Source organism: Brugia malayi, assembly GCF_000002995.4.
Source record: "Brugia malayi strain FR3 genome assembly, contig: Bm_v4_Chr2_contig_001, whole genome shotgun sequence".
NCBI lineage: Eukaryota > Metazoa > Nematoda > Chromadorea > Rhabditida > Onchocercidae > Brugia > Brugia malayi.
In genome coordinates, this window is record NW_025062476.1 from 6,653,461 (window position 1) to 6,680,338 (window position 26,878).

The 26,878-nt window shown below is 32.1% G+C and overlaps 3 protein-coding genes across 5 annotated transcripts; 2 read left to right on the forward strand and 1 right to left on the reverse strand.

Annotated features, from left to right (window-relative positions):
- Window positions 1–63: 63 nt before the first annotated feature.
- Bma-set-11 (Uncharacterized protein) lies at window positions 64–8,961 on the reverse strand (the record flags this gene model as incomplete). Of its 2 annotated transcripts, XM_043078682.1 has the most annotated exons (19): window positions 64–143; window positions 426–494; window positions 1,171–1,342; window positions 1,419–1,583; window positions 2,016–2,104; window positions 2,194–2,251; window positions 2,324–2,530; window positions 2,861–3,002; window positions 3,173–3,316; window positions 6,070–6,353; window positions 6,506–6,613; window positions 6,697–6,804; window positions 6,974–7,068; window positions 7,163–7,312; window positions 7,487–7,553; window positions 7,640–7,777; window positions 8,370–8,432; window positions 8,611–8,761; window positions 8,867–8,961. In XM_043078682.1, the coding sequence occupies 19 exons, from the start codon at window positions 8,959–8,961 to the stop codon at window positions 64–66; spliced, it is 2,385 nt and encodes a 794-aa protein (XP_042934616.1). The 2 variants fall into 2 exon arrangements, with proteins under 2 accessions (XP_042934616.1, XP_042934617.1); XM_043078683.1 differs by lacking the exons at window positions 64–143; window positions 6,070–6,353; window positions 6,506–6,613; ... (6 more) ...; window positions 8,611–8,761; window positions 8,867–8,961 and having other exon boundaries at window positions 313–494; window positions 3,173–3,270.
- A 1,345-nt stretch (window positions 8,962–10,306) lies between these two features.
- Window positions 10,307–14,157, forward strand: Bm10441 (Uncharacterized protein; the record flags this gene model as incomplete). 2 transcript variants are annotated; one of them, XM_043078684.1, is made up of 9 exons in its annotated part: window positions 10,307–10,472; window positions 11,196–11,326; window positions 11,527–11,687; window positions 12,207–12,335; window positions 12,516–12,750; window positions 12,846–13,059; window positions 13,273–13,490; window positions 13,736–13,878; window positions 14,043–14,157. In XM_043078684.1, the coding sequence occupies 9 exons, from the start codon at window positions 10,307–10,309 to the stop codon at window positions 14,155–14,157; spliced, it is 1,512 nt and encodes a 503-aa protein (XP_042934618.1). The 2 variants fall into 2 exon arrangements, with proteins under 2 accessions (XP_042934618.1, XP_042934619.1); XM_043078685.1 differs by lacking the exons at window positions 10,307–10,472; window positions 11,196–11,326 and having other exon boundaries at window positions 11,551–11,687.
- A 1,986-nt stretch (window positions 14,158–16,143) lies between these two features.
- Bma-catp-4 (Uncharacterized protein) lies at window positions 16,144–26,044 on the forward strand (the record flags this gene model as incomplete). The annotated part of the gene is made up of 28 exons (XM_043078686.1): window positions 16,144–16,211; window positions 16,323–16,405; window positions 16,562–16,681; window positions 16,854–17,050; window positions 17,311–17,427; window positions 17,597–17,731; window positions 18,968–19,054; window positions 19,184–19,243; window positions 19,781–19,984; window positions 20,066–20,188; window positions 20,267–20,392; window positions 20,492–20,650; window positions 20,996–21,125; window positions 21,320–21,417; window positions 21,621–21,772; window positions 21,881–22,025; window positions 22,382–22,546; window positions 22,629–22,775; window positions 22,928–23,143; window positions 23,356–23,501; window positions 23,698–23,782; window positions 23,973–24,102; window positions 24,240–24,496; window positions 24,745–24,839; window positions 24,953–25,127; window positions 25,254–25,384; window positions 25,629–25,730; window positions 25,924–26,044. The coding sequence occupies 28 exons, from the start codon at window positions 16,144–16,146 to the stop codon at window positions 26,042–26,044; spliced, it is 3,774 nt and encodes a 1,257-aa protein (XP_042934620.1).
- Window positions 26,045–26,878: the final 834 nt, after the last annotated feature.

The window sequence follows — 26,878 nt, forward strand, 5'->3', positions numbered from 1 at the left end:
AGAATTCCAAGTTTTTGGCTTAATATTAAAAAGAATTTGATCATTGTAAGTTCCAGACCTTAATCAAAAAAAGATCAAGGGATTATACGTTTGTTCACAAACCGACCACGGGTTTCTGTATTTATAGATTCCACGATCTCGCTCTTAAAATAGTTTACGATCGTTTTAGCTTTTTGTATGCCATTAAACGCTGGCATATATAACTGTGTTATTTATATGTCCTAATTGTTTTTTTTTTTTTTTTTATACAGCTGATAAATGAGTTTCAAAGGAATTCCTTCCCGTTTACCATTTCAAATTGAATATAATTCTTTAAGTAGAGCATTCAGTTGCTAAAAAACTAAGCAAATAACTGGTAAGATTGTTTAGTATGAATGTGTATTTGTAAGCCCTCTGCAGAGCAGGCATAAAAAATTTTAACAAACCGTGACAAGAACGTTTAATTTGTGGTCCGGAGGTTTTGTGATTTGTTGAATGCCGATATCCCTCTGGTCCTGTAAATTATTAATAGGAATGTGTCAGGTATGAAAATGATTCTCAAATAATCCTTAATCGTGTACGGATTATCATAGCTACACGAAACACCGTCTTCATGGTTGTTTCCATGAAGATTCGACTATCAACTTGTACTGGAAACGGTGTCTCAACGCCAACAAGTTTCAAGCATGTATTATAATGAACGTAAACAATTATTTACCTGAAGAAGGTCTACGATATCACACTATAATAGAAAATAAAACTAGGACGGAGGATTGTTAAAAAAGACCAGAAACTTCCGGAACATGTTCGCATGTGGAAATATCTCGAGTAAATACTAAGTCAGTCTAATAGATCTGCATCTACAAAATTTGCCATTAAGTATTTTTTCTGGACTAAGAATTCGATGAACTTTTTTTGTGGTTAAGCTAACACTCACGAGTAGCATTCAAAATTAGTTTACGTATAACTGCTTATTTCAATGATACTGATAATGTATAGTATTAGTTGCAAAGTGAGGGAATAATGCAATATCTATTCCTAATAATAATAGAAAAGAGGAAGAGCATTCAGGAACAATCGGCATCAGTAAGTCCAATAGCAAGTCAGGTATGAAGTTCCACATTATATTCAACTAAAATGAGAAAGTACATAACAAATGATCATTATAAAGAAAATCTTATAACTTGCCACCAAAAGGTTCTTCCAATTCTCTGTTTTCTTCTGCAGTGATAAGTCCATCCCGTAGTAATTCTTCTCTTACCGTACTAGTATATTTGCAAGATTTCGATCCACACTGGCATGGAAAATTCCTCAACTTCACGTCCCACCACTGGTTTCCATAATCGATAGTTAATTCTTCTCCCTTAAGTTATGGAAACAAGCTACATAAGAAATGAAAGTATAGACGAAAATCAACAGGTAGAATTTTGTTGATGCACCTGTTGAATATCTCTTTTAGCATAAAAGCAGATATGAGGTAAATGACGTATATTTGCATCCCATACAACTCGGAGGGTGACCAAATTTGCTTCACAGCTATGATTGATGAATCTGGAAACATTCCCCTTGAATTTTGCATCTATGCAGTAGGCTGAAGTTTCGTCCTAAAAATGACACAATGCAATTGCTAAAGAGAATTTTCTGCAATCATAGAAGAAACTTGGAAAGTTTAAGGTACCATTAAAAATTTATGCTAGTAACTTGACCACCGCAAACTTCTCAAACCACCAAAGTAAGTGTTTTGAGTTCACTTAAGTTTCTTCAGAACTTTATCTAATGCCAAATACTAAATAGATGCTTACATCCTGACAATTTTAATTTGTTCTTTTTCCAAATTTTCATGTTTTGGCCGCATGATCATGTCTGATTGAAAATTCTCTAGAGAAATGTTTGCTTCAAAATGATCTCAAAATATCTACAGAAATAATGGATCCCAAAGCACTCAATAGGTTTATTAAATATATTTACATATATAAGACTCCGGTATATCTATGCTATACTCGCTCGCGGGGTCGATCAATTTCTGAAAAATTTACCACAATTTCGAATAAATAAGTATCATCTTCGCGTTTATCTGCATCTGCATCTGAGATAAGTTCTCCAGTATATTCACAAACAAAACTTCCTGAAATCAAGCAGAAGAGACCTTGAAGTGACACTTGAAGCGACGATTTGATAGATACAATATTACAATAAAAATTTACTAAAGCTTACCTTTCATTATCAAAGAACAGGTCCTCACAGCCCATCCATATTTCCTTGTACGATAAACCTACAAATTTAGATAATTTAAGAACAGTTCTTAACTTGAATTCTGCAGCCTCGACATATATAAAAAGCATACCTCAAGTCCGCAATGAACACCTTTTTGTGCAACTCTCGATCTGCACTTATTTGAACAAAAGCAGCATGAACTGCATTCCAGTAGCACACCTAATTCTGCTTTGTCAGCCAATTCTACTGCTCGACCAGTAAGATGTCCATCTGCATCATATGTACAGCGGGCCAAACAAGGACAATCAACCTGACAGTCGTTTGCGCAGCGACATGCCTAAAAAATAATCGTGATGTGGTAGAGAAACTGAAAAAAAAAATCTTATAAAAAACACTGAAGGTTATTTTATTTCTTTAATCGCAAAATTAGAAATGATAGTAAATTAGCTACCGTCTCAGTTGGGAAATTCATTAAATTTAAATATTCAGTTATTCAGTGCAGTGCATCCACTCATATGATTTGCATGCCAGATGCACCAGCAGATGGGCTACTTGAAAGGACTTTGTGATAAAAGATGTCCGACCATTATCAGTTGATCGAAATGCCCATAGTTCAAAAATAATTGAACCAAATCCATAATTCTGAACATGTAAAAATGAGAATAACCAGTGAAAAGTCGATATGAGTTTGAAATGAATCGTGATCATCAACAGCATTCACATATTCAAAATTAGGGTCCAACGTAGCTCCATCATCTGTGCCATTCTCAAGAGGTATTGCAACACGTTCACGACCCATGGTTATGTCACTGCAATAGCAATAGTTCGCTAACAATTAATGCAAAATCGTATCAGTTACTTTAAGCAGACATTCTTCCCGTACTGATACACGTTAATAAGTTAACTCAGTGTTACGGGCATTTTTCAGGCATCTTGTAACTAAAAGTATTTTGACATTAACATCAGTAAAAATTCTGACTGTGTGATATATTTGCGTGAGACCGACAGAAACTTTCGTAATTTCAACTCCCTTCCAACACGATCAATGTATGAGCGCAAAAATTCGGGCAATCTCATATCGGTCCACAAACCCTTTGGTGCAGCACCGCGTTGTAGGAAAAATCTAAAAATTTCAATGAAAATCTCCGCAAAAAAATTGAAAGTATTTTGAAAACATATAATAGTTAGTAATTATTCTTTCCAAGAACAAAAACTAATGAGATCGGTGGAATTTAGAGAAAAAGTAAGTAGACCGATAAATTATCAAATTCACACAAACTAAAAGACTGAAAAATGCAAATGAATAAAACATGTGCAAGAAAGTGTGAGACAAATATGCTTCAAAAATAAGATTCCAGAGGTAACAGCAAAAAAAAAAACTGTAATTTAGAAAAAGACAATAAATAAAACAATCTATTTTGACCAGTAACCGATTTTTTGAAAAATTATGCAAGGGGATTTGGCTATATTGATAACCAAAACAGCCAAATCCATAGAACAAAAGAAAAAGAAAAATTGTCCTAAAACTTAAAACGAAATAATTCAAGAAGAAATATTACACAGTTCGTGAACAAAGATCTGAACAAAACCTCAATTAAGAGAGAGAAAATAAGCAGCAACAGAAAATATGAGAATAATTAAACTGAACGAAATGTAAATAAATGGAATTGTGAACAAAAGACAAATTGGGAAAACTCAAACTAAATAAACAAGCTGACAACTCAGTATAAAATATCCTGAAAATATATTCGTCAAAGCATGTAAAAGAGTATAAATTAGATCTAGATATGCACTTCCGTTTATTTGCTATCACTAAGAGTTAGAAATAAAGATGCAGATTCCAGAAATTTCACTATTCAAACCGAAAAGAACAGCAGATGATAATCATTCACCACTCATCCTCATTTTCCCTTGAATTTTCCATAAATAACCGAAAAACAAATTTCTAAAACAATCTGATAAAAAAAAATTACTTCACAACAAATCCGTAGATTTCATAATGAATGAAAAGAAAATTTTTGGAAGAAACTGATGTAGTTGAAATAAGTTGCTTAAACATGAGCAGAATAGGAACTGAGGATCATCTTTAAGTAAGGAGTAAACTGAGTTTGTTGCAAATTAAAAACTTCTCTCGAAATATCCTTATTCTTGCTCTTTATTAATTCAACATGAAGTGAAACAAAAAACTGTAATATAGTCAGATAAGCTCTCACTTACCGGTCAACACTGCATCTGATAGAACTGTTTTCGTCTCGTTGAAAATATGGTGATTAAAATTTTTGTGAAATAAATTTAATACATTTATTGGAAAAAGAACAGAAGAACACTAAATCGAGAAGAAACAAGTTTATCAGTGAAGTGGAAGACTTACTATGGTGAGAGGATTACAAATTAATTATTGTTTCATCAAAGATGGCTATTCGTCAGGTTTCAATTATAATCACTAATAGCAAATTTTAAAATATTTTTAGATTGAAGGCAAGAAAAATTCAGCTCGCAACAAGTGATAAAGATGGAGAAAGTTTCAGTATAAAAAGTGATCACTATGACGGTATCCAAGGCAAAAACGGAAAATATAAAAGGACGATAGAGTTTTAGGTGTAAAAACAACACACCCATAGCAAAAGTACAAGCCTGACGCCTTACATATCTGAAGCAAAATTATGCTGTTCAAAATTGAATTTACGACAATATGTGTTTTCTAAAAACCTTAATGTGGAACATCTGCCTTTTATTTTTTTCGTTAAAGACAAATAAGCATAGCTGATGAAGATCTTCATAGCTATCAAGTCTCAAAAAGTATGTATATTAAATAACTGCATAAGAAGATTTGACAATAAGAAAATAAAAGTAAAAACAATATATACTTAGTGGAAGATCTCCTGTTCGATTTAAATTTATAGCATAGCTTCTTGGGGACATTAGTTTGACAAGTATATTTATGTTAAACTGCGTAATGCGAACAAGACAAGCAGGCACTGGTCCTGCTTAAAATCCCAAGTCTCAATGGGGACAGATTGAAGAGCGGATGTTGGGCCAATTTAAACATAAGATAAACATGCAATGCAATCTTCACACAGCTCCGAAACATACTTAGTGATAAATGATTACATTAGCAACAAAGAAGTAGAAAAAAAATAAAATATAATCAAAAACGTAATCAAATCCTTAAATTACGTCGCCAGTAACATTACTGCTGAGGGAGATAATAATTTATAACATGGAACAAAAAAAAGATTTTTTTTAAAGGTTATAACAAAATTGACCGAAGTGTTACCGCTGCAAAAATTCTTCTAGCGCACTGCAAAACACCTTTGGTTTGACATCAGTTAATAAATCGATTGCTAACGACATTTTTATCAAGATTTAAAATTAGGTAAAAATATACATATTACATATGTCATAGACTGACTCTTAGCAATTGCGACCTGAGCATTAACAGTCTTATTTTACCATATTTTATAAACACTTTTCATAAAAAAAAAAAAAACATTTTATAAATCTAGGAATATTGTATGATTAAAAAAAAAAAAAAAACTTTTTATTTAAACCCCTTCTGTTGAAAAAGCCGTTTACACATTAAGTCAGTAAACAGAAGCAGAGATTGATTTGATAAAAACTGAAACGCAAACCGGGAAGAAAAACAAGTGTATTATAACATTGTTAAAACAGAACTAAATTTGACGTTAAAGCGCAAACCAAGTAATAAACACCGCACCAAAAATTTTCGAAGAACTAATAGAAAGCATATTTTCGACAAGCAAATCTATAAATTCACATATTTAAATATTTAAATCATGTAGTATACAAATAAAACGGTCATCCTTGTAAAAAAAAAAAAACTGTAAAAAAATTTTTTTATAAAAGGAAACTTACTCGGCCAGCTTCCAGTGGCATCTTGCACATGCCAATTGGAGGGCAGTACGATGACGATAATCTTCAGCATCAATAAAAGATGGTACAATTACTGTTTTTTCAAATAACTTGGTTGCAGTTGCAATAGCAAGTTGCTGATCGTTATTTTGGGTCATTCTGTGGAATACTGATTTTCCTTTTTCGCTACGATCATAAATGTTGGCACCGTAAGCGAGGAGGAGATCCACTACACGATAGTCATGGTGGTTAATGAATTCTAGCAAACGATTGCGCATAAATTCTTGCTATAAAATTGCATATTTAAACCAATTCGTATACTTTGACGAATATCATTCCACTAAAACACAAACAACTTTAGTTCAGCATAACAAATTATGCATTTGTGATTGTAGCGACAAACAAATGCCAGTTTGAATTAAATGAAACAAAAACAAACCATTCGAGTACTGCGATAATTTAAGAATTTTAGAATTTCTTCTGCTGATGCACAGTTACCAAGTATAAATGCCACACTTAAAGAATCAATTTTTTCTCCAGATTTCTTCTGCAGTGAAAATTTTGTAATTTAAAAAAATGCAAGCTTGAATTTAATAAGAGCAGTAGAAAACAACAACGTGAAGAAAATACCTGAAAACTAATTGGAGCACCGTGATGCAGAAGTACTCTTACAGAGAAAGCATCGTTAGCTTCTACAGCGAAAAGAAGACATTCGCCATCTACAGTTACATCCAAAAACTGAAGTCAAAAATTAAATTATTTTAAATGAATTATATTATAATCTAAATTTAAAATTGGACTTAATAATATGTTTGCTGAATGACTGGACATACTGAAAATTCTTAAAAATTATAAGGAACTGCTATTTTGAACGCTCAACAATTTTCATAAAACAAAAGGTAATTACCTGGAGTATAATTAATAGAGATAAGCGGTCGCAGCACTGTATTGCAAACTTTATGCTATCCAAATAGTACTTACGATGTTCATAAGGCGACTTATCTATAAAAATAGAGGTTAACTTATAGTAATGGTAAATTCGACATAAACGGTGAAGAGAAATGAACAACTAATGGTGAAAATTAACTGGAAGTACCAGCTCGGAAAGTCTCCCATAGTTCACGTAAAAGTAACTGGCTTTTCATATAGAACGGTCGTTCTGTCGATAAACTATTGGAGCGAACAGATTGAAATGTGTCAAGTTCTGATATTAACCATGAATAGTTTTCCTTCTCACAAAGCGCTACTAAAACTTGAAATTCACTTGAAAAAAGTGTCAAGTGAACAAGAAAAAATAAATAAATTTTCTGAAGAGATATCAAATTAGTGAAAAACAAGTAAATAAATTTTTTTTTGCAGGTGTTTTGCAAACGTTCAATTGTAGTAAATCAATCAACAATTTCACAATAAAATAACTTACAGACGTTCAACTGCAACCCTCTAGTCATTTTCGGAAAAACAGTTTCAAGTTTCTCAAACAAAGGGTCCTAAAACAAAGCAACTGAATGATGGACGAATTTTAAACAACAAATGGAATGTTCAATATATATATAATATTAAGATATAAAATTACTTTGTATGGAAATAACGTAAAATGAGATGAAGCAGAATAAAGAATATTGCAATGACAGCAAGCTTCTTTCCATGAATGGTAGCAGTCAGCATGCATCCAATGTTGTACTCCCAATTCATTACATACTTTCAGTTCGCCCTAAAAAGAGACCAACCCATTTTTAACATAATCCTTTTTAAAAATGAACTTCAAGGAACTGCAAATATTTCTTCCTAAGTTTATTTTTAACGGCCTTATGCATCATTTCTTTTTCAGACTAGACGAAACTTTTACAATTACTTTAATTTGTCTTTTCTTATCATTATCCTTCTCACTAATTAGAAGTGACAATTAGGAGAGAACAATTCCAACTAACTTTACAGTGACCAAATTCTAGACATAGGACAATTTCATATGAAATATTAAAGGAATGATATCTTGAAGCATTTTTCACTTTTTTCAATTAGCAAATGAATAAAATTTCCTTAATGTTCTAGTATAATATTATCATACTTGATATAATTTTAATATTTTCTTTACCAATATTTCAGACAGTTTAAAGTTTCTTTTTAAACGTTTCAGAAGAACTCTAAAACATATAAAATCAACAATCATAAAGCACCTAGCATTTCTTGTTCTTCTTCTAAACTCTTTTAAAGCTCGTTATCATAAAAATTCCTATGTGCTATTTGTTCTTGATTAATTTGTTATACATCAACCGAAATCCATACTACAGCAACCAAGTAATTACCTCCGTGCAGAAAGCATAGCAAACTAGACATAATCGATGTTGGTGAACCATTTCTGAGTGAATCTAAATCACAGTCATCAAAATCGTATTTCAATGGCGTCAATCTCGATAATTTAATGAATTCTGTCTTTCCATAATATCATTTTTTTCTTTTATTTTAAAGCAACAAATAATGTTGCTTTGATATATACGAAAGAATAAGCGGAATACGCCAACAAAAATTCAGTTGTATACCACTAACCGAACAAAATGATTGTTCTACAGTTTTCCCATCAATAATGTTCGATAAAAATGTTAACGCTTTCCTTCGGCATCGGTATTTTATGCCGTAGCGTCGGTTTTCCCCTGTGCATAAACAGTGCACATTCTGTTCTAGAGGTGTTTCGTTTCGACTGAAATGTGTCCATCCTATGCGTATATGAGTTTCTGCATTGCATTAGTTGTTTATTAAGTTTTACATAACTAGTGTAGATGAAAAGAAAGAAAGAAAGAGTAACCTAAGTCTGAAGCAGTAACATTCGCATGGATATTTGTTTTCGCTACTACCAGCAGTACATGGATCAAACTTGCAGTTTGTCTTCTCTTCTTCCATTTCGATGAGCAAAATTTAGTTTTTGTTTTTATGAAAGTTTGAATTTATTACACAACGATAATACTGTCTATACAACAACGACCTGAAACTAGCAAAATACCGGTAAACGTTGCTCGGTTCGAAAAAACAAAAATCTTAACAGTTCCATGGTAACAGAGATTACCATCGCACTGATAAGACAGATAAACGTCCAAACTGAAAGTTACCAACTAACTTCTACCATGGACTTGCACGGGCAAGTCACCGAGTACCTGATTTGTGAATTGTTGAAATTGGAACGGTTGGGTGAGTGGGCGAATGATCATCGCGGCGGGAGTGGGAGAGGTGGTAAGGTTGTGGGTTGGACTTTACTAGTTACTTGCATGTCTTAAGCTATTCATGTGTACAGTGCGCTGATGCTGCGAGTCTTGCAGATTAGAGAAGAGAAATTATGGTGTGAAGGGTTTTGATAGCGCTGTTATTTCTCATGAACTATAAATTTGCAAGGATTGTAGAGAGATTGTTTAAAGGTTTTGAAGAACCGTAAAACTTTAGAATATTAGTTTAATTAGTTTTAAGGACAAGAAGTGCAGAAGTCGAGATGATTTTGAAATGTTCTTAAACCTTCAAATACACATTAACAAAGTGTTTTGAAACTTTCCTCCTCTCTCATCTTCCTTAGAGAATACTGTACAATGATCTATCGTATTCGATCGTCAAAATTAACAGTCTTGGCCCCAGTTAAACGGTTCATTAAATATCTAAGAAAAAAGATGGAGTAGTGCTGGCGAAATATGCGAATTCGAAATTTTTGCATAAAAATTATGTCATATAAGAGATACACAGTTGCCAAAACGCATTTTCTTGTCGCGTTGTTCTTAGCTTTTCCGTACCAGAATGTCATTATAAAATCTCACCATCCATTGGTAAAATTTGATGCATGATCTTTAAACAGATTTGAAACCTTTAAACAAATGATGAAAATACGTTTAACTTAAATTATTTATCAATAAAACCATACGATCACTAATAAAGTTTGCTGTATCGCTGAAAACAAATCAAAAATGTTCATAATGATAGCCACTTTTTGGGACTTTTTGGGAGCAAAAATGTTCATAATGGCTGTTTGTGCTTATTCTCCAACAATAATAATTTTTCAGAATACCTACCTGTGGTGGTGCAAATTCGAAACCTTGTAAATTCGAATTAATAAACAAACTTCTATTAAAACTTTACAGTGCCTTTTCTTAAACTACAAATGTGTATTGAACTCCTATGTATCAGCCGTAAATTTTGCTTCCAGCGATTAGCAATTATTCAAAATAAATTGTTAATTTGAATTTTGTTTCTATTATGGTTTAAGAGTATGCGATCTGATGTAAACCATGGACGTTTGGGACGACGAAATGGGAGAAGCTGCCATGATGGAATGGCGAAACATGTTGATGCAGTGATGAAACGAGCTAAGGACCGTCGAATTGCATTAACTAATACTTCAGAACTAAGAACTGTATTAACTAATACCGGAAGAGGTCTTTTTTAATTACTCATAAACCTTCTTGGCTTGTCTCTTGTAATTTATTTATTTAATGATTTTCGTACTTATTTTTTTTTGGTATGAAAGTAGTTCTCTTTTTAGCACTAAAACACTTTCATATCTTATTTTATGGTTTTAGTCGCTTTTATAGCTTTTTATACTTTTGTCTTTTTTCCAATTAATACAAAAAAAGAAAAAAGAAAGTTTCCATTCCAAACATGGCTTATGCCATGTTTGGAATGGAAACTGAAATTAAATGTTATGCTAAATTCCTCTACTCAGTGATTTTTGACTCCACTCATAATTTTGTTACTTTTCATGTTTGGAACTGCCGATTCTCTGAATTTAAGAAAAAGAATTATTTTCTTCAATCCATTTAATTACTAGCTCACAAAGATTCTAGTCAATTATTATTTTCTTTTAGTTGTGACAGGAGAATTTTTCATTAAAATTTGTGGTTTTCAAGATGTTTAACTTATGGCGTAATTCAATATCGGTCCTTTCAGCAACACAATCTAACGATCACAGTCTGAGTTTAGTCTTCACCAAAACAGACTGTAACATTGTAAATTCGGATCGCCCCGATTCGGGATTAACTTTACTGCTATTATTATAACATTGTAATGATAGTTAAGAAATATGATTTAGTATTAAATTAACCTTTGATTCTATAGGAATATAGTAAACATTTAATAGTTAATCTCTGAAGAACTTTCAGTAGCGCAACGATTAACTCAGCCTATTTCACCTCATAAACGTTTGAAGGAGCGAGCTGGTATTTGGATGTTTGCAAAACAGTCGGAAGTCATTACTGAACCAAATATGATAACGTCTTCTATGCAACGCAGGGTTCCCTTTTATCAATGTTCTTGAACTGCTTGCTTAAATGCTGGGTTTTTTTTTTTTTTTTTTTAAAAAAAATACATTATTGGCAGAAAATATTTTCATGTAATTTGTTCTTAATAGAATGGTTATGTGTAATCTAATACACATAATTGTTTCCGTACATCATTTTTTTTTTTTTTTAAATTTATTTTAGTTCATTTTAGGTTCGAGAGGATGTGCGAGCAGTGATGGCTGAAGATTCTCGTGATAGGCGACGGATGTGGAATAAAGCAGGGCAAGGAGCTGAAAATAGTATTAATCGCAACGTTGTCTTTCGAATGCCATTATCAGCTGATAATATTTTTAGCATCCATCCTTGTTTTAGGTATATTCATTTTTCAGTATATTCGCTTAGTTTCTGATTTCAAGTAACAATTTTTTAAGAATTGTATTTTGTATTAGCGATAGTAAGGAACAAAATTTTGAGAAGGTATCTGCCAATTGTTTCAACACCTCTTGCGTATTTATGTCAACTGTCCGAAGTTTATTCGCTGTTAATGTGCACTAAAACTACTAATCAAAGTGTAATGAGTGTGGAAGATTCTGTACGATACTGTGGCTTGTGATCATTAAGTTTGGCTAAATTAAGATAGCTTCGCCTAATAGGTGCTATCATTATAAATGATGATTAGTAAATCTTAGTATGCTTCTTTAATCTAAACAATTCTGCTATCAAATCGCATTAAATAAAAGTAAAATAAAATATAGAAAATAAGATAGGAGATAAATGGAGATAAATGAATCGAATAAGATAGATAGTAGATATAGATAAATAGATTAGATAGATTTAGGAATTTATAGCTTCGTTTTAGTATCATTTTTCACCAGTTTTCAAATTTTACAGTTTTGGAAAAAAAACAAATCTAAAACTTCCTGTCGACGAAACTGCAGTTTTCAATACGAAAGGCGATAGCACATTATCTTCTTATGATCTTCCAACTACTGCAAAAATTGGGGACAGATATAAAGAGAAGCAATATTCATTTATAAATTGTTTTTTCTTCAAAAATTTTAATATTTAGTTATCTTATTTATAAGAAAAGCTCTGTCCTCATTGATGAGATTTTTAATCTCCCAGTTTTATTATTTTATTTGTTAATTCAATACTTGAGTGAGAAAGGTTTTCTTGTATACTTCTCAATTTTTTTTTCAGGCATAGTAAAGACTTGTGTTTGTTTCCTGCAGATCCTTTATTGCTCGATTACGCAGAACGGATCTTGTCAGCTTTGCCGCAATTATTCCTTCGAAATGACGATTCAACAAGTTATTCCGTCGCTGCAACAAGCATTGTAGCTTGTTCTTTGCGGCGTCATGGTGTATGTCCAAAGGGTTCAAATTTTCAGCAAAAAGAATTGGAATTGTCACAACGGGAGAACGATATGCATGAAGTAGAATATTATTGTTCCATGAATGAATAAAAGACGACTATCTGCTGTTTAGGTTCTTAATATTCGTTTTAGCGGAATTTTATTATTTTTTCCAGAAATTTTGGCGCAGTTTTTTCGAGAATATGTCTCCACTGAATTCGTTTTCGGTAGATTCGGCATTTCTGACTTCTGACTCGTCGTCTGCAAAATTATTTGAATTTGAGGACATTCCAGCCAGTAATGAGCATGTATTATCAAATTCTGATGATGCAAATACTATCTCGGATGTATGCCAATCGCCGAAAACTTCATCATCTAATAATATATTAGGTTAGTACCAATTTTTTATCATATATCTTCTGTGCAGACTTCTCATACTTCTGTCAAGAAATCTGTTCGTAAATGTTGAAAATGGTCGTGTAACTATTAAGCCATTCCAGCAATAGTTCGTTTGGTTATTATACTCTTTTTTTTTGAATTCATATATAAAATTAAAGATAAGTTCGGCCATATATTTCTGCATTATAAATTCAAATATTTTAGATTGTAGCTTTAGCGATTTTCCAAAAATTGGAAAAAATGATGTTGCATCCTTGACAAATTTATCGGTTAACTCAAATGATTTGATGAAACTTGCAATAGACGATGATTTTGGGACAAACATCCTGTGCAATTTACCAGCAGCACAACCTGAATTTGATTTGAATGAATATCATCCGATTACTGTAAACACTTGGTTTGAGAAAGACTCGCCAAATATGGTAATTATTATTCATATATATATATATAAATTGGGAAAATGAAGAGAGTCTTTTTTATTAGATTTCAAATTGAAAAAGACTTTAACTTAATTTCCTAAAAACAATTACATAATTTTACGGTGGAATATTCTTAACCAAAAATTCATTAACAGAAGCTACAAAAAATTTTCTGCTCATTACCTTTTTTTTTCAAAATGCTGTTGACTTGAATACAGAATCTTACAAAGTCAAACACTACTTTTTAGTCAAATGCTAGCAAAGCCATTTATCACAATGCTAAAAACGGCAGGTCATGGCCGATTTATCGACCAATGGAGTATAGTTTTACTGAGCCTGTCATTAGTGAATCAATGAATATGAATCAGTGGATGAAGAATTCCTCAATAAGGTAAACTTATAATTATAGTGTCCTTTCAACTTTTTCCAAACGCACAAACGATATGCTTTATGCAAACCCTTTTGGTCTTTAAAGGAGAGAGAGGTATACTTGTATTACCTTACTGCACGTTTTTATAACTGGCTACATTTTTTTGATCATTCGCGCAGTTACAGGAAAAAAATTCATTCTGGGGTGCCGAATTTTCGTTTCAAATTAAATCATGAAGCATGCAATGCTTTCGATTCTGTTTGCGGTTCTCAGGCCTCACAATTTAGTTTTGATTTCTAAGTTACTTAGTTATATTTCTTGTGAGCCAGAATTTTAGTTTCAGGATTCAGTTTTAACCAGTATTGCATTTGGTTATTTTTCTTAATACCAATTTTCTATAAATTATGGTATGTAAAGTTCACACAATAAATGCATAACTGTATTACTTTTACTTCTATGTTTTGTTACTTTCTCCTTTGATTATATCCTTTTGTTGATTTCATTCATCACTTCACGTTTTGCATTAGCAGCCGAGTTGAATTCGATGCAGCTGATTTTTCTTGATTATAGTATTGTAGTACTGTTGTATAGTACTCTTGTTATTTATCACATGTAATCAACATTAGATGTAAAGTAGACTCAATGCTAGCATTTTTTCACATCTTAAGACCTCATTAAATTCACTGTATTTGATTACAAGTTAATCAAATTTTATTTAATTTCACTTCTTTCATAATTAGGGAAGGAAAAAATATGTTTTTTCAGTAGTACTATAAGATAGTTTTTGTATGCCTTACTGTAAATATGCTTTTAATGATCGTTGTTTATGAATAATAAAGGATTTATTATTACTTGATGTCTAACAATGTGATATTGCAGTTTTATTAGAATTAAATAAACAGCTAGAAGTATATATTATGATTGCTGTTGAAATAACAAAATAGCCTGAATTTAACAATGTTTCATCATTTCAACAGTATCTCGACATGTCTAGCTGTAAATATTCATTGTGTACCAAGAAATTAGAATGGTGAAGTGTTGTTAGTGAAAGACTGAAAATCAAAGGCAGTAGTCGGTGCTGGAAGAATTCAATCAGTGTGATCTAGCACTGAAATGTTTTTTATATGTGATATTGGGATTATCTCTTGTTGATGCAGAGCAAGCCGGAAGTCTTTCAAAAGCACGGAAGTGCATTTTATTTGTTGGTGAAGCATGTACAGGCACCTTGGCTTCATTGCTTATTTTTTGTCATAGTTTCTGAGACATTTTAAAGAGGCATCTTCATCATTTAAAGAAGTTGCAATTTTTTTCCAAATATGCTATGCGATTTTTCATAACTTGGAGCAAATAAATTTTGCAAACAATTTTCTTCTCTTGCCAATGTTTTAATTACTTGGCACTATGAACTAACATTTTGTTTTCAAGCGCTAAAATCAATATTCCTTTAAAAATTACTCATATTTAACGAACAGTTCTATAAAAAAGACTCATACCTTTGGTCTCCAGCAATTTCAGTTCTTACAATAACAACTGCGAATAATTTCAATCGAAATTTTTTTTTTACGTACTATGCAGTGAGATGAGAAACACACAAGAAAAAGAAAAGACAAGACACAAGGAAGAATAATTATGATAGTACTGTATTAATTATCTAATTACTACACCATTCTTTAATAATACACTGATCTGAATAGTTATCTCAAAGAAAAAATTTTAGTCAGAAACCAGAAAACAGTTCAAATAATCTTCATTTTCTTCTCCCAACACTGCTTTTTTAAATTTAATTCCATTTGATTCGGTATAGTAATTTAAACTTTTGTCACAATAGTAATTAAAAATTTTTTTTGATTATTAAATAAATATTCTAAGTGCTTCAGGCTAATATTTGCGCACATATACTTTTCACAGCTCCTAAATAGATTTCGTACAGCTGTTAAAGTTAATATTTATATTACAAAATCAGTTACATACACATTTACGTGAATAATAACCAAAAAGTCATATTTGCAAAAGGCGTAAAGTGATAAAGCGTCAAAACTTTCCCAAACTAAGCCAACAACTTTTTTTTTTTTCACGAAGTTCCATTTTATGCTTGGGGCAAGATTAAGATGGATTCATCATCAAACGAATTATGCTTCCACGCAACCCTTTGATGTCCTATGTCATCAGTAAACCATCTTGCTGATCCGTCTTGTTTCCATAGTGATAACCATGTAGGCATTAGTCTGTGACATGTATGCATTTTCTATGCTGTTTCAAATTGCTAAATTGTAATTTGAGTTCTCTATGCAGCCCACCGTTCAACGATTATTATTTGAAGTTTGCAGAGAAAATACGAATGAACACAGCCCAAGGTACTCTATTTATAATAATTTTTGATCTCATTGTTAAATCAATAAACTACAAATTTTTACACCGAATGACTTTTTAAAATTATTTTACTTAATATTATTCGTTTTGTTCAGAAATGAATATAAACCAAGTTCAGTGGACTTTTTTATACCTGCAATTGCTGAATTCGTTGGTTCATTCCTGCTTACTTTTCTGGGTAAACTTTATCACTCACCAATAATCGAATTCTATGAAAAATTTCGATTTCCGGCGAATTAGAAGAATTTTTGACTTCGCACTAATATCTTTTTTTCATATTTATTTGAAGACGACTCAGAAATTTCTGTTTCAACTAGAATTTCTGCAATTTCAGGTATTTGTTCATATTTGCATACAGTTAATACCCAGCTAGCAGTGTCATTGTTAGATGGTGTTGCTTTGTACACATTGACGTGTTGCTTGGGGCGCTTCAGTGGCGCACATTTCAATCCAGGTAATTTCTCGTCATTTTTTGAAGCGAAACAAATGGAATAGATCGATGATTGATAAGGAAGAGTATAATGTTAAGTGGAAAATCTGCTTTCATTCATAAGTCTGAAAAATTTTCTCCAACTTTTGACATAACATGAAACTCAAATAAATAAATAAATAAATCGAATTTTCAGCACAAACGCTGTCAGTAATATTTGTTGGAAGATGTCGCTTAGCAGTTGGACTTTTCATGATATTTATGCAATTTTTGGGAGCATTTCTTGGCGCCGTTTATGCGCAATGTATTCTGCAAAACAACACATTTGCAGTAGCAATGCATGCAGCGATAAGATGGTCCAACACGGATATACATGCAGCAAATCGTTTGCAGGTGGAAAATTTGTTGCAGAATGTATTGTTAATTCGATCTGGAAGAGATCGATCCAAGTTGGGAAAGTATTAATATTGGAGAATAATCTTGAATAACATGTATTAGTTTGAAATTGCCATAACTCTTACAGTTATTTAGAGAGACTTTTTCTATAAGACAATATTAAAATCGAACTAAGTCATTGTATTCATCAGTTGATGAAATTGGCAGAATATTTGCTGAAATAAATTAATTTATTAAATTCCATCTTATGTTTGCAGTATTTTTTTATGGAATTAACATTAAGTACATTGGTTTGCTGCGCTTACCTGTTCACAGGTGTCATCAGTCATGGTAGGAACGGTGCGTTATGTGCTGCGATCGTATCTACAGCACGAGTAAGATCCTTTTAATATATGAATTATTTGATTTCATAAATTTAAGTTTATTTAGCACACCAACAAGAATTAGTAAGTTAACTTTAAATAGTTAAAGATCAGTGCGACGCTAATACAACTGCTGCAGCAATTAACAATTAATATTTGAAGGAAAGAACTAAAATTTCAGGCCATCGTTACTTTTATTGGATATTCTACTATCGGCCAGACATCAAATCTAGCGAGGACTATTGGCTTGATTTCTACTGCATATATATTTTTGGCCATACGTGATGAATGGCGATTCATTTATATACCTTTTCTTGTTAATATCATTTCCGCTCCTGTTGCTTCCTTAATTTACTGGTTCATTCTTATATGTAGTATATTAGCTCAATATTAAATACTCTATTATCATCCATACTTTTAATAAGCATTTAATGTCTCCTGCAGGAATTTTCAGAATTTTGAAAACATAGGCGGCGAAAAATTTCAGGAATACATTTCTCTTGAGGTTATACATTTTTATTTCTTTTTTATTCTTACACAGACTTATAATCAAATATTTATAGGATATCAATGAAGTATTCAATAGGAAACATTAATAGCATACCGAGAGATTAATTAAATTCAAGAATGCAAATTTTTCGTCGACAAAGTGGCATGAAATTTGCAATGTTTAAATCAAAGAGAAAAAGGATGAAGCAAAAGAGAAACGATCACAGAGTTATGTTAACTATAATTATTGCTGCATGTATTAAACAGTTTAGAGAGTCATTGCTGACACTGTTGATGACGTGGTACCAAGCATACAATTCACTCATTAAAAATCCTACAACGTTTATAATTTAAATTTAATTCCAATAAGTGGAGGCATGAGTAGTGTCACCACTTAATTTATATCAAAGCCTTCAATTTTTTTTAGGAAAAAATCCTACTCTAATTTGCTTGATTATAGAATTATTAAATGCAAATAGAATTTTGACCGTATGAAAAAAAATTCAATGTCTCACAAAGAGGATCATTGTATTTTTGCAAAGATAAATAGTACCGAAAAACGATTTAAAAACTATAATTTTAATTTGAATCAGATCTGCTTTTTCCCCAGCAATCGATATTTGGAGAATTAAATTGCGAATTAGTCATTTGGATTGAAGGTGAATAAAATGGGAATTTTTAGCCTATCAAATGTTCCAAAAGCCGCCGATTGTTCAGTTTACGACTGAAGAATTCCTTTAAAAAACTTCAAATATCTTAGGTTTTAGATTTTGTTCCTAAAAACAATTACCATCTAGTCGAGTTCCTGACAATTTAAAAAGAAAAAATAGAAAGAGGCGGCTACATGACTGCTTAATACTGAATGTTTGAAGAATTTCTGTCTTAACAATTGAAGCTCATAAACATTAAGAAAATATTTAGGATTGTAAAATTAGAGCACACAAAGAGGATAAAACTAGAGTAACATGCAAGTCTAATTTTTTGGCATATGTAAATTTGAATTAGTTCTTTTTCCTAGAAATAATGTCATTTCTGAGAAGCATAACATTTATTGAAATTACAGTGCTGCCTGTTGGCCGGATCGGAATTCGGAATGGATAAAGAAAAGAGTAAGATATCAATGCAGTTGATGAAGAAAGAAGTTGAATTGGTGAATGATATACCATTTTTGATATGCTCAATAAGTAACAACGCACATAAAATTTTTCATTCCAATAAAATAGTTTAAAAGTCATTTCAATAGATTTTTAACTACGATTACTCCTAAAATTAATTCTAGAGAGAGCATCAAATTCCAATAGAAGAACTTTGTGCTGAGTTGAAAACAGATGTGAATATGGTAAGTATAATGATTTTATGGCAATTTTTGAAAGCAATAATTTGCATTTATGGTTAAAGCGGAAAAAACTGATCGCAGTTCTATGTATGGAATAACTTCTAACTCGATGAGTATATCTGAATAGCCTTTGACTCTTATGCAAATTATTGCTTACAATACTTTAAATATGAAAGGCTCATCCATTATTCATTATAAATACAATATACGAATTCCAAATTCTACGTTAGGGGAAAGTATGTTTCATTCCAGTTAATAGTGATTACTGATGACTGATATCAAGGGACATTAGGACTAATATAATATAGAGTCATAGTAAAAGATAAAACTTATTGAAGCGGAAGATCGCATTAAACATTCAAACATCAGTTGTTAGGGAATCCACACCTGAATTTTCTAAAGTTCACCTTAAATCGTTAAATATAGTGAATTAATGACTCATCATTGCAATTAGCTGTACCGCCCTTATTTTTTGTAGTTCATAACTTAAGGAATAAGAAATAAAATAAATTTAAAACATAATTCTATGAAATCCTAAAGGGGCATTCGGAAGAGAAAGCAAATCAACTGCTGAAAGAATATGGTTTGAACATGTTAACACCGCCAAAGAAAAGATCAGAGCTTGTGGCGGCATTGAAATGTTTGTTCGCTGGATTTAATTTCCTTCTGTGGCTTGGGTCGTTTGCGTCCGTTACAAGTTATATCATCGAAAGTCAGCAAAGCGCTAATGTCAAGTTGGATAATGTTAGTAGCATATCGATTTTATCAATAGGCAAGAAAAAGTTATAAAACAATAGTAAATTTGTACTACAAATCTCTTTACAGCTCTATATGGGAATTGTTCTTGCGGTTGTCGTTGTGGTCACAGGATTTTTCGCATACTATCAAGAGTATAAAAGCTCTAAAATTATGGAAAGTTTCGCAAGACTGGCACCACCTACTACTACAGTATGCTTGTAATTATAGCTAATATTATTGATATGATAATATTTGTAACTAATTATTCTGCTAACCCAAACAAATTAGGTATTGAGAGATGGCCAAATGAAGAGGGTAGATGCTACACTGATAGTACCAGGCGATATTGTGTACATAAAGGCTGGTGATCGCATTCCGGCAGATGTTCGTGTCATTAGCAGTTCTGGTCTTAAGGTTTGTTTTGCTATCACATTTTCCTTTTTTTTAATATTTACTTTGTCATATTACCGTTTCTTCATTCATCATGATATATTCATTAGATATATTTTTTAGGTAGATTGTTCGACATTAACCGGCGAAAGTGAGCCGCAAAATCGCAGTCCTGAGTGTACCCACGTGAATCCATTGGAAACTAATAATTTGGTACTTTTTGGAACTGGTGCTGTGGAAGGTAAATGCAAAGGAATTGTTGTGCTCACGGGCGACAGAACGGTGCAATTTATAATTAATCATCATCATGTAGACTCTTTGTGATAATTTTAGAAGATAATTAATTTCCTCATAAAATCTCATCGCGAAGTGCAATTAAATGAAGTTACAAGTGTCATTCTAATAGGTTCAGGAATGCTTTTGTTCAGAAATTATCGCTGTAGAATTTCTAGTATTTGGCATAGTATTTAGCACCTGACAAAGAAAACTCATTGCTTCATCTGTACTTCAACTAAACAGGCTTCCAGATGAAGAAAGAGTTCGACTTTCTCGAAGTCCAGAATACTCTACTGGAAACATTAATAGACATAAAATGAGCGGAAAGTCATAATTTTACAAACTTATTAGATAATGGGACGAATTGCTTACCTGACGTCACGCGTTGATTCCGGAAAAACACCGATTGGTCGAGAAATTGACCACTTCATTACAGTCATAGGCGTCGTTGCCGCAACCATCGGCATTTCATTTTTCATAAGTAAGCTAGAAATTTAATCATTTTAAACTCTCTGAGGTATCCATAATTCATCAAAACATATCTGTAATTGGCTAACAGTTACAATAAATCTGTTTTTTAATTTTAAAAATTTTCAAAGACATTGAAAGAATGACCATGAAATTTATGTCAGGAAAATCAAATTTAAGTTGTTTTTTCTGTTCCAAATCTTTTAGTTAGTATAATTTACGGATATACGTTTGTGGAAGCCTTGGTTTTCCTTATCGGTATTATTGTGGCTAATGTTCCAGAAGGTATCATTGCTACTATGACGGTATATTTCAATTAATAATCAGAACAGCAACTCAAATAGATGAAGATAAGAAAGAAATAAATAAAAAACTGGTTACCAGAACTAAAATAAACAAGTCTTGATCATTTATTTTGAAAGAAATCTGACTTAATCAATGCAAATTTCGATGTTTACGGAACTATGAACGCATAATCTTATGACATAGTTTCGGCTGTCAATTTCAGGTCTGTTTGACTTTAACAGCTGTTAAGATGAGAAGAAAGAATTGTCTGGTAAAGAAACTGGAAGGAGTAGAAACTCTCGGTTCAACGTCTACAATCTGTTCGGATAAAACTGGTACATTAACACAAAATCGAATGACCGTTACTCATACATGGTTCGTTTTACTAATTACTGTTGTCAGCAATGATGATGAAAGATTTTTCTAGAATTGTTTTCACAGTATCTTTCCCAGTCATCCCGTGTACCAAAAATTTAGTTTTAGGTTTAATGGTAGTATTTCTGATGTAAATTTTCACGAATCTACATCTGAAAACAGTGATCCTAAGGAATTGAATTTCGATCGTTTTGTTGGAATATTTGGCGCTTTCGTACGATGTGCAGCGCTATGCTCTAATGCTACATTCAAAGTTTAATTCTAATCTAAATCTAGAGTTATACATTGTTGTTGTAAGCAAGGACTTAAAGCATTTCTTATTGAATAGAAAAGAAATAAGCTACCTTCAAGGTAAAAAAGAGATTTGTAATCTTAACTTCTTTTTAATGACGATACTTTTTCAAGTGATGAATAACTTTTAATATCAATTCAAGTATATTTAATGATGTAGATTTGTAGAAAACTTAACATTTGTGGAAAAAAGCCTTCTTATATATTTCACATTTCATGTATGTGAACCTGTTCTCCAAGGTTACATTTGATTTAAATTCCAAAAATGGTTTATACAAACTGGGAAATTAAATTGCCATTTTTCCCAATCCCTTATAGGATGAGAACCGCGACGTTAAATTATGGAAACGTGACGCGAATGGCGATGCATCAGAAGTTGCTATCTTGAAATATTGTGAATATACTTGTGGTAACGTAACTGCTTATCGAAAACTTTATCCCAAAATCTTCGAAATTCCGTTCAACTCAACTAATAAATTCCAGGTGCTTTGTATTCAGAATTATCAAGATTCCATCAAATTGTATGTGTTATCGACAAAGTGAATACATGCAAGAATTTTTTCAGGTATCTATACATAAACAGGAATCTGATGGTCATTTTGTTTTAGTCATGAAAGGGGCACCAGAACAAATTATTGATCGATGTAAAACGTGCTTTGAAGACAATGGAGAGAGAAATTTAACTAGAGAAGATTTAAAACTTTTTCAAGATGTAAAACTTCTTCTGAAGCAAATGAAAACAACTTCAAATTTTATGATTTCTCAAAACTCTAATTTTTAAAGTTTTCTGGAAATTTCCACCTCAAACCACTGTACCTTTGAACAATTAATTATTAGTACTTTCGCAGTTTTCTTACTTTTTAGGCTTACAAATATCTTGGTGGATTGGGTGAACGAGTAATGGGATTCTGTGATTTGGATCTTGACCCCGAGAAATATCGAAAAAATTTCGTATTTTGCAGCAATCCCCTTAATTTTCCTCTTGAAGGTTTGCGATTTTTAGGACTTATTTCCATGATCGACCCGCCACGACCAGCTGTTCCACATGCTGTTAATCTTTGCCAATCAGCTGGAATCAAAGTGTGTATTGTTTCACTTTAAACTCTTGATAATAGCTCATCCATCGACTTCTTTATTCATTGCGCTTCACCAAACTTTTAGTTTAGACTTATTTTTAAACTTATTAAAAACACATCCCGGAAAAATTTTGTAACTTTAAATATTCGAGAAAGGAAGCTTAGCAAATGTTGCATTTCATTTCAGTTTATCAAGAATTTTGTGACCAATTTCAGATTGTAATGGTAACTGGTGATCATCCATTGACAGCTGAAGCAATTGCTCGACAAGTCAATATTATCAGGGAAGGAAGCATCATTTCAAGAATAATAAATGATGGCGATAAATTAAAATGGGAAGAGATAATGGGTAATGGTGATAAGTTCGTTTCCGTCTATCATTGCCTTTTTTAAAGTATTAAACTGCTTTCTAATCAAGTTAATCGGAAAAAAAGATAACATTAATGCAACAGAATTTTTTTTTTTTTTGGATATTTATTTAAATTTTGAGTATTTATTTGAAGTTGTTGAATTTACTTCGAGCTCACGATTTACTTAAAGATGACCTAATATTTGCAGATGCCAGGCAATGATTGCACATGGCGAGCAACTCAAGAAATTGTCAGATAAAGATTTAAACTTCATAGTAAAGTATTACTCATGTGTATGTTAATTAAATCTTTAAAGACAAATTTTCGGGGATGAATAATTTTTAATTGTCATTTTGCATTACTTTCTTAGTTCCAATTTTATTTCATCCGTTTCTTCGCCTACCGTCTTCTTTATTAATTGACTGCAAATCATAATTAATAAATGAAAAATAAAAGATCTACAAAAGATTTCTCATGCTCTAGATCGTCTTCGCTCGAACATCTCCAATTCAAAAATTGCAAATCGTAGAAGCTTTCCAAAATGCAGGACATATTGTAGCTGTCACAGGAGATGGCGTTAACGATGCACCAGCACTTCGAAAAGCTGATATCGGTGTGGTATTTTTTAACTATTTCCTCGTATTATATTTTCCAAATAAAATTTGAATTAATGTAATGAACATATAAGTGGAAGTAGGAATATTAATAATTTTTAAAGTGTGAAAGAAAAAAAATTCATTCATTTTGCAGGCATAGCAATGGGAATTGCTGGCACAGATGTTTCTAAAGAAGCAGCTGATATGATCTTGTTAGATGATAATTTCGCATCCATTGTTACTGGGGTCGAAGAGGGTCGTATCATTTTCGACAATTTGAAGAAGTCGATAGCTTATACGCTTACTTCAAACATTCCAGAAATTACTCCCTTCTTATCTTACATCCTCTTTGGTATACCACTTCCGATGAGTGTTGTCGCTATTTTGTGTATCGATTTAGGAACTGATTTGGTCAGATATTTTTTCAAAAAATTTTCTTCCATGGAAAATTTACTGTAATACTCAGATTTCAAGTAGCATTAAGTAACTTTTTAATTTAGCTTCTTACTTTGTTATATGTATTTGTTCGATTCTTGAGAAACCTATCATTACCAGCAATGGAAATTTCGAATGCTAAGGAGATCATCTTATTATTGTTCATTATGATGGAGGTCAACTTTCAAAAAAGAAATTAGACATTTAAATGATTTTGTTTGCAGTGGCCAGCTATATCAATTGCTTATGAAGAAGCGGAAACAAATATTATGGAGAGACCACCGAGAAATGCCAAAGTTGACAAACTTGTTAATGCCAGGTTTTGAAAATTATATTCAGATGATATGCTCAAATTTTCATAAATTTGAAACAAATTATTTATAACTAAAAATGATTAGCATGAAACAATAACAGATTTTGAAATTTTTGCAGATTAATGAATTTTTCTTATCTACAAATTGGTATCATACAAGCGGCAGCTGGTTTCATGACTTATTTGATCATAATGGCAGAAAATGGATTTCATATTCACCGCTTGCTTTGGATCCGTGATGAATGGGATGACTCAATGGTGGACGATCTGGAGGACAGTTATGGACAACAATGGGTCCTCTCTGTATCCGTGCATTAAACAAGGATTTTTAAAAGAAACTTTCGAGCTCTATAAAAACAATACAAATATTTACTAATTAATTAAAAAACTTTTTTTATTTTAATTAAATATTCACTATAGACATACAAGGCACGGAAAGATTTGGAGCGCTGCTGTCATGGAGCTTTTTTTTATGCAATCGTTGTCGTACAGTGGGCAGACTTACTAATATCAAAAACTCGTTACAATTCAATTGTACAGCAAGGAATGAGGTAATTCCTTCATCTAGTTTATTTTAATTTGACAAAAATTGTTTCATTCAAAACATGCTCATTTTAGTTAGAACGAAACTATTCCATTCTAAATTTAAGTTTTTTTTTTTTGAAAGAGATCAAGTGATTTATTTAGATGGAATTCTTTTCAAGTAATCTACTATGTAAACAAAAAACAAAACTGGCGATTTGATGATGCATGTATTTAATTTCATCAAATCTAAATCGTTTCTGTTAATTTTAGTAACTGGGTTTTAAATATGGGCTTAATATTTACTGCAGTACTCAGCACGTTTCTTCTTTTCATGCCTTACGTAAACAAAGTATTCGGATTGACGCCTATCAGGTATGTTATTTCCAAAGACAACCAATAATGCTCGAGAATTTAAAGCAAATATCCTCTGCTTACACAATCATTGTAGTAAACAGACTGAAAGAATAGTATGGTGGACAAGACTCAATAAATAAATTTATGACCTAAACACCTGAACAAACTGAACTAGTGTGAAATGAGAAAACTTCGGATGATTAAATTGCAGGCTTTCGTGGGCAATGATCCCAGTATCATTTGCATGGTTGATATTTGTTTACGACGAAGTACGGAAATACTTCTGCAGGACGAGACCTCATGGTTGGCTATATCGCGACACTTACTATTAATAAGGATGTTGATGACATTGAAATATAGGAACCATGATATCGAAAGTTACGTAATTGTATCGCATATATAGTTACGTAACTTATAGTTTAGTAAACTAATGGTGTTCACTTTGTTTACAATACATTTTATTGTCTTTTCCCCATCAGTCTTATATTTCTTGTGCCGGAAGATATACTTGTTCCATACTGGCGGGATAAGTAGAATTGCACAAATTAACTGTTTATACAATTTATGCACGAGAGCTGCTGACTCTCATTAACAAAAAAATTTAAACAGTTTCTTGGAAGCATATCTGAAATTTAAAAATGAAAGATTTATATAAGATTTCAGACTAAAAAAAAATTTGTTAATTTGTTAAAACATCGGCGTAAAAACTTTAAAACCAATGCTTACAGTATTCGATTAAGAGATGAAATATTGGAATTTTGACCTTGAGAATAACTTATACAAGGAAGACATCTTGGTCATTCTGATTGTGACGATCCAACGTAGTAAGTTGTCGCAGCAATGTAACAAATTAGTTAAAAACATGTCCTCTCGATCTTTTCCTAATAAGAAAGCAGTGGAAATTAGAGTTCAGCGAAACGGGGAGTGAAAAGGGCATGGTGACAATGGACATATCGAGAGTTCCAGTGCAGTAGTGTCAACATATCAGTAGTGTCAATCTTGTCATTACAAATCTTCCTTTTCGCAATTTAACCGAGTCAGTACACAGCCTATTGATTTATTGGAACCAGCAGTCGGCAGGCATCCCATAAACTTTCTTCTATCTTCGGATGTTTACGTCATTAAATCAGGACGGTACTTCATTTAACACATACACTCTGAGCATT